At 37.6% G+C, this 17,626-nt stretch overlaps 1 protein-coding gene across 1 annotated transcript; it reads right to left on the reverse strand.

Annotated features, from left to right (window-relative positions):
* Positions 1–7,012: 7,012 nt before the first annotated feature.
* Positions 7,013–16,166, reverse strand: LOC117418538 (1,25-dihydroxyvitamin D(3) 24-hydroxylase, mitochondrial-like). Its single transcript, XM_034031701.3, has 12 exons — positions 15,841–16,166; positions 15,327–15,517; positions 14,905–14,998; positions 14,049–14,145; positions 13,218–13,309; positions 12,363–12,474; positions 10,368–10,513; positions 9,868–10,034; positions 9,189–9,267; positions 8,725–8,922; positions 8,333–8,444; positions 7,013–7,914 (listed from the first exon to the last, which is right to left on the reverse strand). The coding sequence occupies exons 1-11, from the start codon at positions 16,075–16,077 to the stop codon at positions 8,334–8,336; spliced, it is 1,524 nt and encodes a 507-aa protein (XP_033887592.3). The 5' UTR covers positions 16,078–16,166; the 3' UTR covers positions 7,013–7,914; position 8,333.
* Between the last annotated feature and the right edge of the window lie 1,460 nt (positions 16,167–17,626).

A 17,626-nucleotide genomic window follows, 5' to 3' on the forward strand; every position in this document is an offset into this window, starting at 1 on the left:
AATAAATCATTAGTTTACACTGATGTCAAAAGCTTTGACCCTTCTACCCTCTGTAATTGACACCACTGATGGATGTGTGCAGTTGTGTACCTTCCCCTATCACCTTAATTACGACGTTCATAGGAAAACAAGACGGGTGAGATTACAGGAGTCATCGGGTTCACAATGGCGATAGTCAACTCTGTGGCTTTGATGGCTTCTCAGAGAAACTTTAATAAGAGAAAAAAAGCCTTTTGTACCCCAAACTGTAAAAGTAATATTTATTCCACAACCAGCCTGCAACCAAAAAAAAAAAGGACAGAACTCAAACTGAACAAGGACTATATTATAATTATAGCATGACTAATGCAATCTTTAACAGTTCAACAATTTAACAACAATGAATTTCCAATGAAATTTGATTTTTTCATAATCTTTGAAGTAAACACAAAAATTGCAATGGTGTTCGGAGGTACAGTGCTTAAGGCCTTTTCAGTTGATCTAAAGAATACATTTAAATATCACCACCATTTAAAAATCAAAACAGGACCAAACTTGGCATTTTACTTTCTTAAAGACAACAATACACTAAAGAGACACACACATGATGTTATAAATATACTAAAGACACACACAAACATACTGTTATAAATACACTAAAAAGACACACACACACACACACACACACACTGTTTATAAATACACTAAAGAGACACACACATGATGTTATAGATATACTAAAGAGACACACACACACTATATAAATACACTAAAGAGACACACACACACATACTGTTAAAGATGTTGTTTTTCACAAAGTTCTCTTTTAATGATTTAAACAAAAGAGGCAGTGGAAATACGCAGGGGTTCATGACCTCTGACCTCTGCTGCTGACTCCCAAGGACTAGAGCCCGTTACCCAGGGCAACAAAGCTTCTGCCATTATCCGCCAAAATAACTTTCTTGCACATATCCATCAATGTAATTCTTTGAACTTGTGCTTTGTTAAACATGTTTGCTCATAAGTACCTTGGGTTCTGCTTTGTGAGGAATGCTTTTAACCAATTGCCTTGGTTGATTACAGCCTATACCAAATTATGTGCAAAATGTACTATTTAAAACAAGGCACAGAAACAGCCAGCGGTAATAATATAGTCTTTAATGGGTTTTCAGTTTTTCTGTTATTGATTGTGTTTTTTTATTATCATACTATATGCAGTAGGGCCATACAGTCGGGGGAGAGCAGGTTCATGTCCTGGCTGTGTGGTGTTGCCATACAGTCTGGGGAGAGCAGGTTCATGTCCTGGCTGTGTGGTGTTGCCATACAGTCTGGGGAGAGCAGGTTCATGTCCTGGTTGTGTGGTGTTGCCATACAGTCTGGGAAGAGCAGGTTCATGTCCTGGCTGTGTGGTGTTGCCAGTATTTGCTGTGTGCAAGTACTAATCTAAATGCCTTTAGTGTAGGTCCAATGACCCCAGAGTAACATCTGAACCTTTGTAGTAATTCTGGTCACCTCACAAAATAATAAATTTCCAGTTTTTATACAAAACAAAAATCAAACACTGCTACTACTTCAGATTACTTGCCATATAATGTCTTATTAATTAAACAGCTTTTGTCTGTATGCAATAGTTTCTAATTTAAATGCAATTTTTACTATTGATTGAGAAAGAATTGTACAAAAGTACAAAGTCCATATCTGTTTTTGACAAAGGAAAACAAATGTGCCAAGTTGAAAAACAATAATTTTCTAATTGAACCCAATCTGAGTAAGTTTGTTCCATAATAAATCAACAGCAGGAAGTCATTTAAAGGTTCATTGGTTCCTCAGACCTGCCTCTTATGGCTTGACATCAGTTCAAACACCAGTCAATCTTTATTGGGCAATAATGCTAGTCAGCTCAGGGCATTCATGCATTCAGCATACATTGCTATTCTTAATACTCAATGACTAAGCAACTATGCCAATGTTTTCATCATACTGTACCATCATATTTCTTGTATTTACAGTTCAAACAGACCATAGTGCTTTGTAATAGAGACTGTAACACGTTTAGAAAGATTATTTTTCTGTCAATTATTTTTATGAGGGCAGGCCTAAGTTAGTATGACCAAATTGTAACTCAACAAAACAAGACTATCTGCATGAACCCACTAAGGTTTATTCTACAAACTCATGCTTATCTTGCTATTGAACAATTTGTAGTAACATTGAGTAATATGGTAAAAACCCATATTTACCGCTACATGAACTAAGCAGCTAATAAACACCAGAACAACAGGGGGCATAAATACTACATTTCTTCACAATGAAAAAAAACACCTGTGTAACTGGAAAACTAGCAATAAACATGGTAGGTATTTAATCCCTGATTAGCACCTTTTTGGCACCTTTTATAAGCAGACATCTGAATTAAGCATCTGTAAGTATTCAGTCAGGTTGAGTCAGATTTGTGAGCATTTAAAAGGTTCAGATCAGAGATATATGTGTCAGACACAGTTAAGCCCATTCTTGCTGTTTTCCTCTGCACAGGCTATGCAGGACAGGCTTAGTATTCATTCTTGCTGTTTTCCTTTGTATAGGATATATATATATATTAGAAATAAAAAAATGAATGAACCAATAGTACAGCACTTCACCAGTCAGGGACATGACATAAATGATGTAAAGTTTGTAGTATTAGAACAGCTCAAATTAGACAATGCGACATATAGAAGAATAAAAGAAAGTAAATGGATAAATAGACTGAACACGATTATGCCAGCGGGACTCAACAGAAAAGAATGAACTAATTAACTTCAATAAATATATAACATTTAAATAAATAAACAAAATTCATTCAAAAGTTGTGCATGCTGATGCGCTGGGGAGGCCAAATCTAGATTGATCCTCAGAGCCAGCATTGCATGATATAATAAAAATATAAGTTTATATAAAGTAGTGTTAATTAGAATTAATACAGATTCAAAGATAGAAGTAAAAATGATGTCACAATATATAGAACACCATTACATCATGTAAGAATAAATCATGAATTTGAATGTAAACAATAACAAGTAGTTGTCATGCCGTCAAAAACCTATAAATACCTCCAATGTTTGGATTCAAACACAGGCTCCCTTGAGAAAGATATGTACAACATATCGAAACGTTGGGCAGCTGGCTCTTTGAGCTAAAATATATATATATATATATATATATATATATATATATATATATATATATATACAGTACTGTGCACAAGTTTTAGGCAGGTGTGAAAAAATGCTGTAAAGTAAGAATGCTTTCAAAAATAGACATGTTAATAGATTATATTTATCAATTAACTAAATGCAAAGTGAGTGAACAGAAGAAAAATCTAAATCAAATCCATATTTGGTGTGACCACCCTTTGCCTTCAAAACAGCATCAATTCTTCTAGGTACACTTGCACAAAGTCAGGGATTTTGTAGGCATATAGTCAGGTGTATGATTAAACAATTATACCAAACAGGTGCTAATGATCATCAATTCAATGTGTAGGTTGAAACACAATCATTAACTGAAACAGAAACAGCTGTGTAGGAGGAATAAAACTGGGTGAGGAACAGCCAAACTCAGCTAACAAGGTGAGGTTGCTGAAGACAGTTTACTGTCAAAAGTCATACACCATGACAAGACTGAGCACAGCAACAAGACACAAGGTAGTTATACTGCATCAGCAAGGTCTCTCCCAGGCTGAAATTTCAAACCTAGAAGAATTGATGCTGTTTTGAAGGCAAAGGGTGGTCACACCAAATATTGATTTGATGTAGATTTTTCTTCTGTTCACTCACTTTGCATTTTGTTAATTGATAAATATAAACTATTAACATGTCTATTTTTGAAAGCATTCTTACTTTACAGCATTTTTTCACACCTGCCTAAAACTTTTGCACAGTACTGTATATATATATATATATATATATATATATATATTAGTATGTAAATCCAGTATCAGTAAGCAGAGTATCTGAATGTGGTATAAAAAGCAAAAAGGTTTAGAAACTCTGTCCAAAAACTTGGTGGACGCAGTGTGAATGTACAGCTATGGCCAAAGGTTTTGCTTCACCAAGGAACTAGCCATAGCCAGCTTGCCTTGTTTCAGTAACACATAGACGAGGCTCCCCTCCTGATGTGCTGCAGGACAAAGATTAATATATGATTATGAATTGTGTACTGTACTTTTTCTTCCCTCCCCAAGGTCAATAATGTTAACCAGGCATTGCTATCTTTATGAGGGGCCTACACTAAGATAAAATGTGCACATTATCGTAATAGGCATTTTCCAATGTAGGCTAAGTTGTCAGATAAAACATTCGCATTTATCCCAGTAGCTTGCAGGTTCAGTAGCCACAGCATTCACTAGTCACTCCTGCCTTTCATCTCTGGTAGTCAGGGTTCCAATCGGCTCAGTTAGTGTGTGAAATAAGTTTGCTGGACTAAACATGGTCCTCATTGGATTACGGTGTCCACAATAGAAACCCACCACAGTCACTGCTTGAGAAAGCCCTAGGACAGATTGGCAAGCAGGGGGGTTCATAAGCTGTGGCAAGACCTCAAACTCTTTGGACACTTACTGCAGGAAAGTCTTAATACATTGTTCCCTTTCATGCTTCATACAGTATGTTTACCACCTGCCATTATTTCATCCGTGTTCCTCAGTTCTGTTTGTGCACTTCTTTATAGATTTTAACCTGTTCTATGGTTTCAGTAGAGCAGGACGGCATGGACGTGCAAAAGGGAAAGAAACTCTTGTCAATTAAATAAATCATAAAGGTCTATAATAGGTGTAGACCAGCATGGAGGAGAGGGCAGCTCTGTACCTGCAGAGATTTTTAAAGTGAATAAAATGTATTAGAAATGGAAAGCGCAGTGATAAGGAAGCAGCTGCAGTGGTGCTAAAGATATACAGTGCCTTGCGAAAGTATTCGGCCCCCTTGAACTTTGCGACCTTTTGCCACATTTCAGGCTTCAAACATAAAGATATGAAACTGTAATTTTTTGTGAAGAATCAACAACAAGTGGGACACAATCATGAAGTGGAATGAAATTTATTGGATATTTCAAACTTTTTTAACAAATAAAAAACTGAAAAATTGGGCGTGCAAAATTATTCAGCCCCTTTACTTTCAGTGCAGCAAACTCTCTCCAGAAGTTCAGTGAGGATCTCTGAATGATCCAATGTTGACCTAAATGACTAATGATGATAAATAGAATCCACCTGTGTGTAATCAAGTCTCCGTATAAACTGTGATAGTCTCAGAGGTCCGTTTAAAGCGCAGAGAGCATCATGAAGAACAAGGAACACACCAGGCAGGTCCGAGATACTGTTGTGGAGAAGTTTAAAGCCGGATTTGGATACAAAAAGATTTCCCAAGCTTTAAACATCCCAAGGAGCACTGTGCAAGCGATAATATTGAAATGGAAGGAGTATCAGACCACTGCAAATCTACCAAGACCTGGCCGTCCCTCTAAACTTTCAGCTCATACAAGGAGAAGACTGATCAGAGATGCAGCCAAGAGGCCCATGATCACTCTGGATGAACTGCAGAGATCTACAGCTGAGGTGGGAGACTCTGTCCATAGGACAACAATCAGTCGTATACTGCACAAATCTGGCCTTTATGGAAGAGTGGCAAGAAGAAAGCCATTTCTTAAAGATATCCATAAAAAGTGTCGTTTACAGTTTGCCACAAGCCACCTGGGAGACACACCAAACATGTGGAAGAAGGTGCTCTGGTCAGATGAAACCAAAATCGAACTTTTTGGCAACAATGCAAAACGTTATGTTTGGCGTAAAAGCAACACAGCTCATCACCCTGAACACACCATCCCCACTGTCAAACATGGTGGTGGCAGCATCATGGTTTGGGCCTGCTTTTCTTCAGCAGGGACAGGGAAGATGGTTAAAATTGATGGGAAGATGGATGGAGCCAAATACAGGACCATTCTGGAAGAAAACCTGATGGAGTCTGCAAAAGACCTGAGACTGGGACGGAGATTTGTCTTCCAATAAGACAATGATCCAAAACATAAAGCAAAATCTACAATGGAATGGTTCACAAATAAACATATCCAGGTGTTAGAATGGCCAAGTCAAAGTCCAGACCTGAATCCAATTGAGAATCTGTGGAAAGAACTGAAAACTGCTGTTCACAAATGCTCTCCATCCAACCTCACTGAGCTCGAGCTGTTTTGCAAGGAGGAATGGGCAAAAATTTCAGTCTCTCGATGTGCAAAACTGATAGAGACATACCCCAAGCGACTTACAGCTGTAATCGCAGCAAAAGGTGGCGCTACAAAGTATTAACTTAAGGGGGCTGAATAATTTTGCACGCCCAATTTTTCAGTTTTTTATTTGTTAAAAAAGTTTGAAATATCCAATAAATTTCGTTCCACTTCATGATTGTGTCCCACTTGTTGTTGATTCTTCACAAAAAATTACAGTTTCATATCTTTATGTTTGAAGCCTGAAATGTGGCAAAAGGTCGCAAAGTTCAAGGGGGCCGAATACTATCGCAAGGCACTGTACATGGAAAACTGATTTTAAATGAGCCTCCAGTAGTGCAGCTTTAAGGTGTGCTACAAACAAAGAGAGACCCAGGTGTGAAGTGTTTCTGATTTCACAGCGACAGATCGGAAGCCAAACATTGAGTCTAGACTAACACATGCGAGTCAGGTGTCATTTTTTAAAATTAGGAACCTAGTGTAACCTTTATTAGGCTTTGGTGAAAACAAGTTGACTGTTGATTAGACTAATTGGAACACTGTTCCTAATATACAGCAGAATTGATTTAGCGACACTAAAACAGTACAGGGTGTCATAAGCAACTATTATATTCACCTCACATATTAGCCCACAGTAGGTTCAGTCTTCAAAAAATGTTTAAGATCTATGCACATTACCTAAGTATAAATTGACTAGGCTTTATTAATAATAATAATAATAATAATAATAATAATAATAATAATAATAATGCAAAACAAAAAGGTTTTGAAATAATGCTTTTAATAGTTAGACACTGATGTTAATGTTCACATAGATTTACATTTTTTTTAGAACCAGGTATATAATGTATAGACAAAAACATGTATTATGTGTTTCAATACACAAATATTCTCAGTTCTAAATATGATACACAGTAGAAATATACAGAAGCAAGTTCATATTTGTTAATAAATATAGCAGCAGTCACAACACAGTCCTGTTTTGTGACAAGATTAATCAAAGATGAATAAATATGCTAATTGTTATTTCTCCTATAAAGATTACTAACACTTTAGGATTATTGGGTTATGGTTAGTTTTGGGCCTAGGGTAACAAAATGAATTTGTAATACAGCAATCGTCATTGATCATTATTGCCCAACATAAATCCTGTGTATTCCTTTATTAGGATGTAAAGAGGTTACTATGGTAACAACAAAAAAGTGCCTTTTTTGCAAAGCACAATGAGTGAAGAACTAAGGAGCCATCATCTATAGTCAAAGGTTTTTTTTTAAAACTTTTTTTTAACTCTTGCATGGCTCATTTTGAACTCTCCCAGCAGTTTATACATTAAAACAGGTTTTACATAAAGTGTGAGTTAAATTAAAAAATGATCTAAAGGCAATGTCTGAATTAAAGTGCAATAGCTAAGTGTGCTCCTCAAGTTTACCTCCTGTGCTATCTGTAAGTATAGGACACACCCTGCTCTGCTAATGGCTGTTTGGTCCAGCACTGTATTATATTATCTTCTTATCAATATTGTGGTCCTGTTAACCTTGTCAAATGTAGTACACAAGGTATGTTTTTGTTTTATTTTTTCCTTTACGAATTCCAGAACCAAGTACAGATTTCAGAGGGCCACTGAATTGCTGTACTGTATCGCTTCTGTTTTTTAGATAAAGTGTAAAAACGTCTTGCATGGGTTACCTGTTAAAAATATGTAAAAACAAACATTAGGCATCTTTCATTTCAAGTTGAATCTTTAGAATTTTTTTTTTTTAGTCAATGACATTCCGAGGGCAGGATACAAGTTCAGGTGACTTAAAATACATTTTCACAAAGATCTAGGGCCCTATTGTCTGAGACAGAGGCACAACCATGCTGTCTTATAACTGGTTCTGTGGTACAAAGGGTTTCTTTATAAAGGGGGCACACTGTATAATGCACTGAAATAGATCTTATTACTGTCCATCTTCACAATTATTATCCTTTATTATAAGACAAATATCCTTTTTTATCAGTTCAGATTATACAGTTTCAGGTTTTTTTGTTTTCTTTTCAAATATGAACTATTTTAATGGGTAACATACCGCTAGTGTAATAAAAGGAGTGATCCATGCAGTACCTTATCGTCTGATAAATGCAACTGGCATCTCACGGCTAGGGATGAGGATTCCAGAATGATTCATTTCCACAGGGTTGAGATCAGTAGGCACAATTCTAAATTCTTTTATGATCTGCAATTCAGAAAGTACAATGTCTATTAACACAGGGGGAAAATAAATGTACCTTATATAGTCCTAGCAAAAGCTTTCCGCAAACCATCTATGTGAACATGGCTTCTGTACGTACAATCAATCAGTTGGTCATCTCTCTGTTTTTTTATTTGAATGACACGTCCAGACAAGTATTTAGAAAAAGTCATTCACAAGCACCACCCCCCCCCCTCCACTGTTATTGTCCTTTATGGGCTGCCCCTAAATTAAAATGTGGTGGCATAAGTAACCATATCCTTACCCAACACAGTGCTAGCTGTAGCTGTAACTCTGCCAGTCGGCGCCCTATACACATTCTCTTTCCAATGCCAAATGGCACATGAGCAAACGGATTGATAGAATTCCTGCCTTGCAGCCAGCGCTCGGGTTTAAACTGCTTGCCATCATCAAAGTATTCTTCATTGGATCCCAACACCTGGCTGTTTATCATCAAGATGGTCTATAAAGAAAACACGTCAAGGGTTAATAAATTGAAATGTATAAAGGCTGTACATATGATCATGTACAATGTGATGTATAATACAGTCCTTCAATCAGGGTTTTTTTTAACAATATAATTGATATGCTCTTTGTATAATAATGCACTTGAGTAATATTGATCCATTACAACATGCTACATTAAAGAAAATCATATATTTGCAGATGTGTGCCTTCTCATTGCTGGTTTATAAAAAACTAACAATTATAAAGCAGCCTTGTACTTACCCCCTTGGGCAGCACATAATCACCCAGCACTGTTTCTTTGTCTAATGTCCTGCTTGTGAATGGAACTGATGGTGTTAACCTGCAAGAGATCAGTTCGATGAGTAACTTTGACTATATCATCATGTTGTATTAGCTATTAGTATTATTCCAAAGTTTTCAATGGCATCAATTTGCTGAAAGGTTAGCAAGCCTGGCTTAATGTCATTTGAATTAATATACAGCAGTGTGGAGTAGTGGTTAGGGCTCTGGATTCTTGACCGAAGGGTTATGGGTTCAATCCCCAGTGGAGGACACTGCTGCTGTACCCTTGAGCAAGGTACTTCACCTAGATTGCTCCAGTAAAAACCCAACTGTATAAATGGGTATTTGTATGTAAAAATAATCTGATATCTTGTAGCAATTGTAAGTCGCCCTGGATAAGGGCGTCTGCTAAGAAATAAATAATAATAATAATAATACTGGAGGGGATGGCCCCTTACCGCTCTGCTTAGTGAAAAAGGCTGAATTGTATGAAGGTTTTATACTGAATTAGCCAGCTATTTGACTGAAAAAAGTTATTTACTGTCTGCTGTAATTGTCATACATGTAAAACATGATAAGCACAGCTTTAGTGTATCATAATTCGCAGTGCACTAAAACAGTTTAGAAGTAAATCAATATGAAAATGAATGTGACTTGCCTCATAGACTCTTTCAGACAAGCTTTAAGATAAGGCATTTTCATAATGTCTTTCGCAGTGGGAATCGGATGAACTGAAATCACATCTTGAATTTCCTTGTGGAGCTTTTCTTGGACATGCGGATTACGGGAGATATTGAAGATTGCCCAGAGTAAGCTGTTGGCAGTCTAAAAGACACACACACACACACACACAAAAAGAAACAACAATTTATAATTATTTCCAGTAAATATCATATTGGATTTGTGACACAAGTTTACACCTATCTCTGCTGCGCATTTCATTTTAAAACTATGTTTGAATGATTTCAAACAAAAAACGTCAATTGTTTATCTTTATTCCGTACAAGAATGCAGTTCTGAAAAGTTAATACTAAATGACTTCCTAAATCTTAACCAATTACTTTAAGATGCATTGCATTGCTGAGCCTATCTTAGCTCTGCCATTAAGTATGCATGCTACTGGGTGAATGGCTTCGCTTCCGCACAGAGGCTACTTACTGTTTCTACCCCTCCAACCTGCAGCTCTGCAGTAGCAGCATACAGCTCCTTCCTGGAGAGATCATTGCTGTGGTAGATATCACACAGAAAGTCATCTGCTGGATTTGCTGAATGTGTGCTCAGTCTCTTGTCAATGTAGACTTTTGCTAAAGAAAAAAAGGAAACAAATACAGAAATCTAGTAGAACTCCACATGAGTATGTGAGTATTCACAAGAAGTGTGCGTGTGTAACAGATACAGTGTAATAGATAAGGCACATATCTATTATACAATACACTCATCCAATACCAGACCTATACCAGTATTCATAAAACGTGTATGGTGTTTTTGTGCATGGTTTATTCATCATTGTTTCCCCATTCTCCACCTACTGCAATCAACTGTTTGAGTGAGCACAGACACTGGGTATAGGCAGTGTATAAGCAAACTGGAATCACCCAAAAATGGTGATGGATATTCATAGTCGTGTAGCCTTTCTCTATCAGTTACTGCTTCATCGCTGTTCTCTTGGGACCTTCAGAGTACAATGAAAGGACAAGCTGCCCTAACTGAGGATCAAGTGAATCTCTGTAGGTAAGTTGTATTTTTGATAGACGTGCTTTGTTAAAAATAAACTGTTGCATAATACATGGATTTCCAGGGATGGGGCTGTGTGTGTGGTGGGCTTGTTGTTTTGACATCAACCTTATTTATAGGCAGGGTTACATTCATTTATTGCCATGTGTGGTGACACTGTTAGGATCACATGTAAACTTTACCCTTTCTTTATTACAACCTGCATCAATCTATCATAGTCTGTAAATTAGTGGCATTACATTTTGCTTAAAAAGGAAACTATATATAATAAAGAGGGCTGGTATCTCATATTTGAATTATAATATATTAAACTCTGATATACATAATCTTTTGTGTGTGTTCAAAGGCATTTAATAGATAACTCCCTATTTAAAAAATTAGTTACCAAAAATAAAGGTTGAAAAAGAAGAAGGTTGAAACCGAAAGGTTGTCGCTAAATATTGAAGTTATGTGTTTTTCAATGGCTCTTTGCTTTAATCAAGATGGATGAGTATCCTGCTTCATCCTGCTTCTCCTGGGATAGAGTGTTGCATTTTCTGCAGTTTTAATCATTAACAGACAATGAACAATTGAAGCAGCAAAAACCCAGGATACATCCTCAATGGAAGTTGTACTGGGCTGACCAATTACAGGAGGTTGAACTGTTTAAACAAACTTTGTTTATGTGTGGAGCAAGAGAGAGAGAGAGAGAGAGAGAGAGAGAGAGAGAGAGAGAGAGAGAGAGAGAGAGAGAGAGAGAGAGAGAGAGAGAGAGAGAGAGAGAGAGAGAGAGAGAGAGAGAGAGAGAGAGAGAGAGAGAGAGAGAGAGAGAGAGAGTTGTTTTCCTGTGATATGTGCCTGCGGCAACACAAACTGTGTCTCGAAAGGGCAGTAATAAAGAGGACAATGTTTCATGTTAACCTCACCCTCCTCCTACAAATATCTGGCTCCTCTCCTTCATAGCAGGTTATACAGTTTACTACAGCACAGCTGACGCTGCTTTACATACAGCTGAAGTGGCACCAAGTTCACTTACACACCACCTGACTGGAAAACTTATTTAGATTGATTACCACTCGCTAGTGATGTCAATTGTTCCCCTTGGCTGCCTGGCTGCCTCCCTCCACACCCTCTTGAAAAACCATCAAAAAGATGTTAAGCATGGTAAAGCCCAATGAGGTATGCATAAAGCAGATAAAAAACAAAATGCATAGTTTCAAGGTAAACTTGTATCAGGACAGAGCCGCTCCATATGTTATCCATTTAATACCAGTACAGAATGACTGGGAGGGATCTTTGTTCATCACACTGAATGTTGAACAATCCTGGGAGTCATGAATTGGATGTCGACCTACGGATAATAGCCTCCTCCAAACAGCACAGATTAGCGTGTGATTGAATACTTTTTAGTCACAGTGTATACATGCATACATAACATACCTGTTTTAAATATATGGTCCCAGGCATCTGTATGGTCTTGCCAGGTTTTTGTGTTCAAGCTTTTATGAAGTTCCACCGGAGTCACCATCATTTTGCCAAAAGTACTCATCATCTGAAAGAAAGACACAAGAAAATCATCCTTCATGGAATGCTAGCGCCCACCACCACGCTTAGCACACTTCAAACCATTTAATCTGTTCACAAACCAGGCTTAGAGTTAAGAAATGTGTTTGTTCTAGCACTACAATCATGTAGCACTCAAACTGGATGAACTCAATGAACCCAATATCCCAAATGCTTTTGAAGATACACAGACTGGCACACTATACACTCCCTGTAGCTATTTAGAAATAATAAAATAAACATAGTTAATTAAATGACAAATGTCTTGAAATTTCTATGGCTAGTCTTGTATCCCCTTGATCAACACAATTTTGACATTATGCACAGCTTTGTGAATATTCTGGTCAACACTCTATTATCTTGAAATTACTCTACCGGAAACAAAGCAATGTATTTAGAACCATACTCATTAGATGCATTTCATACATGGTAACAGGCTTGAATTAAGTATCATATAATAATTTTCTTTTTTAATGACCCATCCAGCAGTGGATTATAATACCGCCACCCTAAACCTGGTAACCTTGCTCTATCATGAACATGTTTTTATTATCAACACGTATCAATATATCACCTGTGAGGGATAACACCATGTAAAGTTAAAGGGCGACGATATTACGATCTGTCACTGTTTAGATCATTAAAATAGACTCCACAAGTCTGACCTTGAAAATATCATGCTCTCTACACAGCAGAGACTTGCTGTTTAAATCAATCATTGTTCTCACTTACTGTTTTTATTGCCTTTATAAAGTTTAAGGCTTCTTCGTCCACCTCTTTCTGCAGGAGCCCAAACCTCTTGTCATAGAGCACCAGGCAGATAGCTGGGACACAAGGGAAAGGACATTGAGAGAAATGTGAGTGTGTCAGAAGAATCTGCACTCCACACCCGAGCAGGTGAACACGAAGGCTTTCCTGACTGATCTTCAGCACTGTGCTGGTCACCGAGTTCATCTCCACAAAACATGTGAACATTAAAAACCAGGGCAGATACCATTCTGAAAACCAGGATTATACAAGCGAACCTGGATCTCTGATCACACTGCCATTATTATTATTACTACTATTATTACTATTATTATTATTACTATTATTATTATTATTATTATTATTATTAGTAGTAGTAGTAGTAGTAGTAGTAGTAGTAGTAGTAGTAGTAGTAGTAGTTATTCATTTATTTATTTGGCAGACACCTTCATCCAAGGAGACTTACAGACAGTACAGGGTTCAATGCAAAATCAATAATGAAACAGTATAGTTTACAGTAAGTGCTAATTATACTACTAAGATGCAACAAGTTAGGATATTGTACTCTTCAGTGAATCTCAATGTATGGAGCACTTAGGGGTGTAAAGCTGTCTGAAACTGTAATAAATAAAATATTATACATTTATATTTTTAATATATGAGTTGCTCATTTAATATACTGGTAAGAGTTTATTGTATATTATAGGATCATTAACAATATTTTTCTGTAGAAATAATAACAATTTCATGAAATATTTGTATTCAGTATATACTATTGTATTTATTATATGCTAGTCTGAATAATACCATGCTTACTTTCAAATGACCACTTGTTCAGTTCACAGTATAGGTCTTCTATTCTGCCGTTTGGATCAGTAACAGTCTCCATTCTTTCAATGAAGTCTGCCATGACCTGAAAAAACATAAGGGATATTACGGAAAATATTCTTTAAACATATTTTAAGCATATCGAATCTGCTTCCGAATGTAGAAGATATTGCACTGTATTACAGGAATGGTAATTATGCCTAAATATACAGTATACAGCTGTGGCAAAAAGGTCTGCATCACCCTATAGAATTAGCGATTTTTTTTTCTCCATAAAGTCGAATGAAACCTGCTGAATAATGTTACGTTAACATATTCAATTATAATATCGCTTTGTAGTTTTTCATATATTTAACTAAAAACTGACAACAATTTTAATGGCGTTGCGATATCATTTTGTAGTTTCTTTGATTACATGGTGCTAAATAAATAATTTTAAGTTATGTTTATATAGTTTTAACTTTATTTACGTCTCAATCCTTTCTAGGTGATGCAAAACCTTTGGACATAGCTGTGCATAAAAAGAACGTAGCAATAATTAAACACAACAACTTGTAACGGCTACAGTTCTCTGTACTCTACATTGTGCTGCTGTACTAGATGAAACATCTCAATACTGTACAGCAGCTTACATGAAACCCTTCTAATCGTATGCATTTCCCAAATTGCGTTTATTAAGTGAGGCGGAGTTGTACTATAACTGATCAAATGTTAACCGGAATATCCACAATGGTATTCTCTATCGGGAGCTTGCCTTTTTCATGCTCTTTTCATAAAACAATATGATGTATCCCATCTTGTTGTGATACTTTGTTTTGAGTCTTTTAAGCTGCACGATAAATACCTGATTGATTTTCCGATCCAGTTTCATCACTTCGCTGGGTTTCATTAGCTTCTGCTGAAATGCGCTACGGACCCTTTGCCAATCCTTTCCTTCCCTGCGTGTGAAATAAAGGTTCGATTTATCAAACTTTAATTCCAGATTGTACCATTCTCGTGTAATGATTCTGTCTCATTACTATTTAAACTTTGTTTTCGAATAAACGTTTAGCATAATGCTATATGTTTACAACAATTACAAGTGTTGCACAAGTTTACCTAATCCAATGACACAAATGTCCAAAACGATTTTCAAGTATATTCTTCTGTTTATAGCTTGCTTCAAGATATTTATTTAGTTAAAACAATTTCACTTTGTTTTGGTGAATATTTGTTATCTTTTTTTTTGATCCATACGTTCTGTGTGCCTCACTGTATTGTACTTACAGTATCATGAGCCCATAAGCCTCATCTCGATAGTCTCTGTATGCTTTCCAGGGTTTTATCTCCAGCCTCTGCGGACAGTTGCTCTCTTTCCTAAACAGGGCTTCCAGGAGACACGGAGCACCGATGTGGACCGATTCAAAAGATCCCAACTTCATTTTGAAAATCTTCCCGAACTTCTTGTGATAGTGAACCTGGGAAGCAACAACAAAAAAAAATATATGCGTAATTACGCATGCAGATTGCCTGTGTTAGACTACTTCCAAATACAACAAGTATACAAAAAAAGTAGGTACAAAATTAAATACGTTGTATATTCTGCAAATTTATATTTTAATATCATATCATCCCCCCTCCCTCTCCCTCTCGCCAAATACAGTAGGCAGAAAGCATCGGTATGCAAATTATTACTGCACGTGCACAACTTAACTCTCTGCGGCATGTTATACTACCTTGAAAGAAAAACAATTCAATAACTTTACTTTCATGTAGGTATTTAGTTAATTGACTCCGTTACCAGTGCCTCGTGCTGTCTTTTCAAGCCTCCTTTCAGAAGGAGCTCAAACAGGCTGCCCACCACGGGCCAGCTCGTGGGTCCTGGGATGGAGGTGACACTGTGTCCACAGGGTGCCAAACTGACATCCTTGGAATCTAGAGCGCAAGCCGAGGACCTGGGCATAATGTGCTGCACTCCCACCACTTTCTTTTTCAAGAATTCAAAAACCTGGGGGGCTTTTCTAAGCTGAGACCTCATATTTAGATCTTGTTTTTATTATTAAAACTACAACACCAACAAACAAACAAAAAATTCTGAAAACACCTTCACTAGTAGGCTTGGTATTTCCACTTGACAAACGGGTCACACCTTCCTACAATATATAGCCCAAGGGATGTTTGTTACAAGTTAACCGAGAGCCAATCAGTGGGTGAGACAGGTTGGTGTGGCTGACGAGCCCACCATTCATTTTTTAGAACCACATTGTTACTTAAACCTGTTTGAACTCTGGTAGACTGCGGAAGTGTCCTCATTCACTACTCTATGAATAAACGCACACAGGGTGATGCAGTTCATTTGGATACACATTCCGATCTGATTGAAATCAGGGAGGGAACTTAACAATTCCAGATCACGTTACACCCCCTCACTGCTCCATATGCAATTAAGGCAGTCAGGTTCACTTGTATAACCCTGGTTTTTAATGTTCACGTGTTTTGTGGAGATGAACTCGGTGACCAGCACAGTGCTGAAGATCAGTCAGGAAAGCCTGCAAATAGCACATGCTGCTACTACTACTTGGACTTGCAACTAGCAAATCTGTTGACTTCAAAAAGTATGTACAGTATGTTGAACATGTGCAATTGTTTAGTTAAAGTTTCTTGCTACAATAAAACATATTGTAACAGAGTGGTGGCAGTGCAGTCAGAGACAGCAGACCAGTAGGAGCAGGGGGGCTTGACCCCTGGACTGAGTGTATTCGTTATTATTGGCTGTGTTACTTCTGGACTCCAGGCCAAATACTTGTGCCCTGGATCCCCTTCCTACTCGCTTCTTCCAATGCATTTCTCCCACTCTTCTTCCTTTTATCTCCTCCCTCATTAACACCTCTGCTTTCTGGCCCTCAGCCTCAAAACTGCTCACATCACCCCCATTCTTAAGAATCTTCTCTTGACCCTTCCTCTGCCCAGAATTATAGCCGTGTCTCTCTCCTCCCATTCCTCTCTAAAACTCTCGAGCAAGCTGTCCACCGCAAGCTGGCACCCTTGCTCACGCGCACTCTCTGCTTGACCCACTTCAATCCAGGTTCCATCCACACACTCCTCATCTCTGTAACTCCCTCCTCTCTGCTCGGGCTGCCTCCCTATTATTATTATTATTATTATTATTATTATTATTATTATTATTATTATTATTATTATTATTATTATTATTTATTTCTCCCTCTCCTCCATTCTAATTCTCCTTGACCTCTCCTCTGCCTTTGACACTGTCAATCATGCTCTTCTCCTCTCCTCTCTCTGACCTGGGGATCTCAGGCACTGCTCTTGCCTGGTTTTCCTCCTATCCCTCTATCCATTGCTTCCAGGTCTCATGGCGTGTCTCTCTCTTCTCCTCACCTCTCTACAGGTGTACCTAAGGATCTGTCCTGGGACCTTGTTCTCACTCTACACCCCTCGCTCACTAGACCCTCCCATCTCCTCTCTTGGCTTCTCCTACCACCTCTACACTGAAGACACCCACATCTTCCTCTCCTTTCCCTCCTTCGACTCCCACATCTCTTCTCACATCTCAGAATGCCTTTCAG

Source organism: Acipenser ruthenus, chromosome 18 (genome assembly GCF_902713425.1).
Source record: "Acipenser ruthenus chromosome 18, fAciRut3.2 maternal haplotype, whole genome shotgun sequence".
Lineage (NCBI taxonomy): Eukaryota > Metazoa > Chordata > Actinopteri > Acipenseriformes > Acipenseridae > Acipenser > Acipenser ruthenus.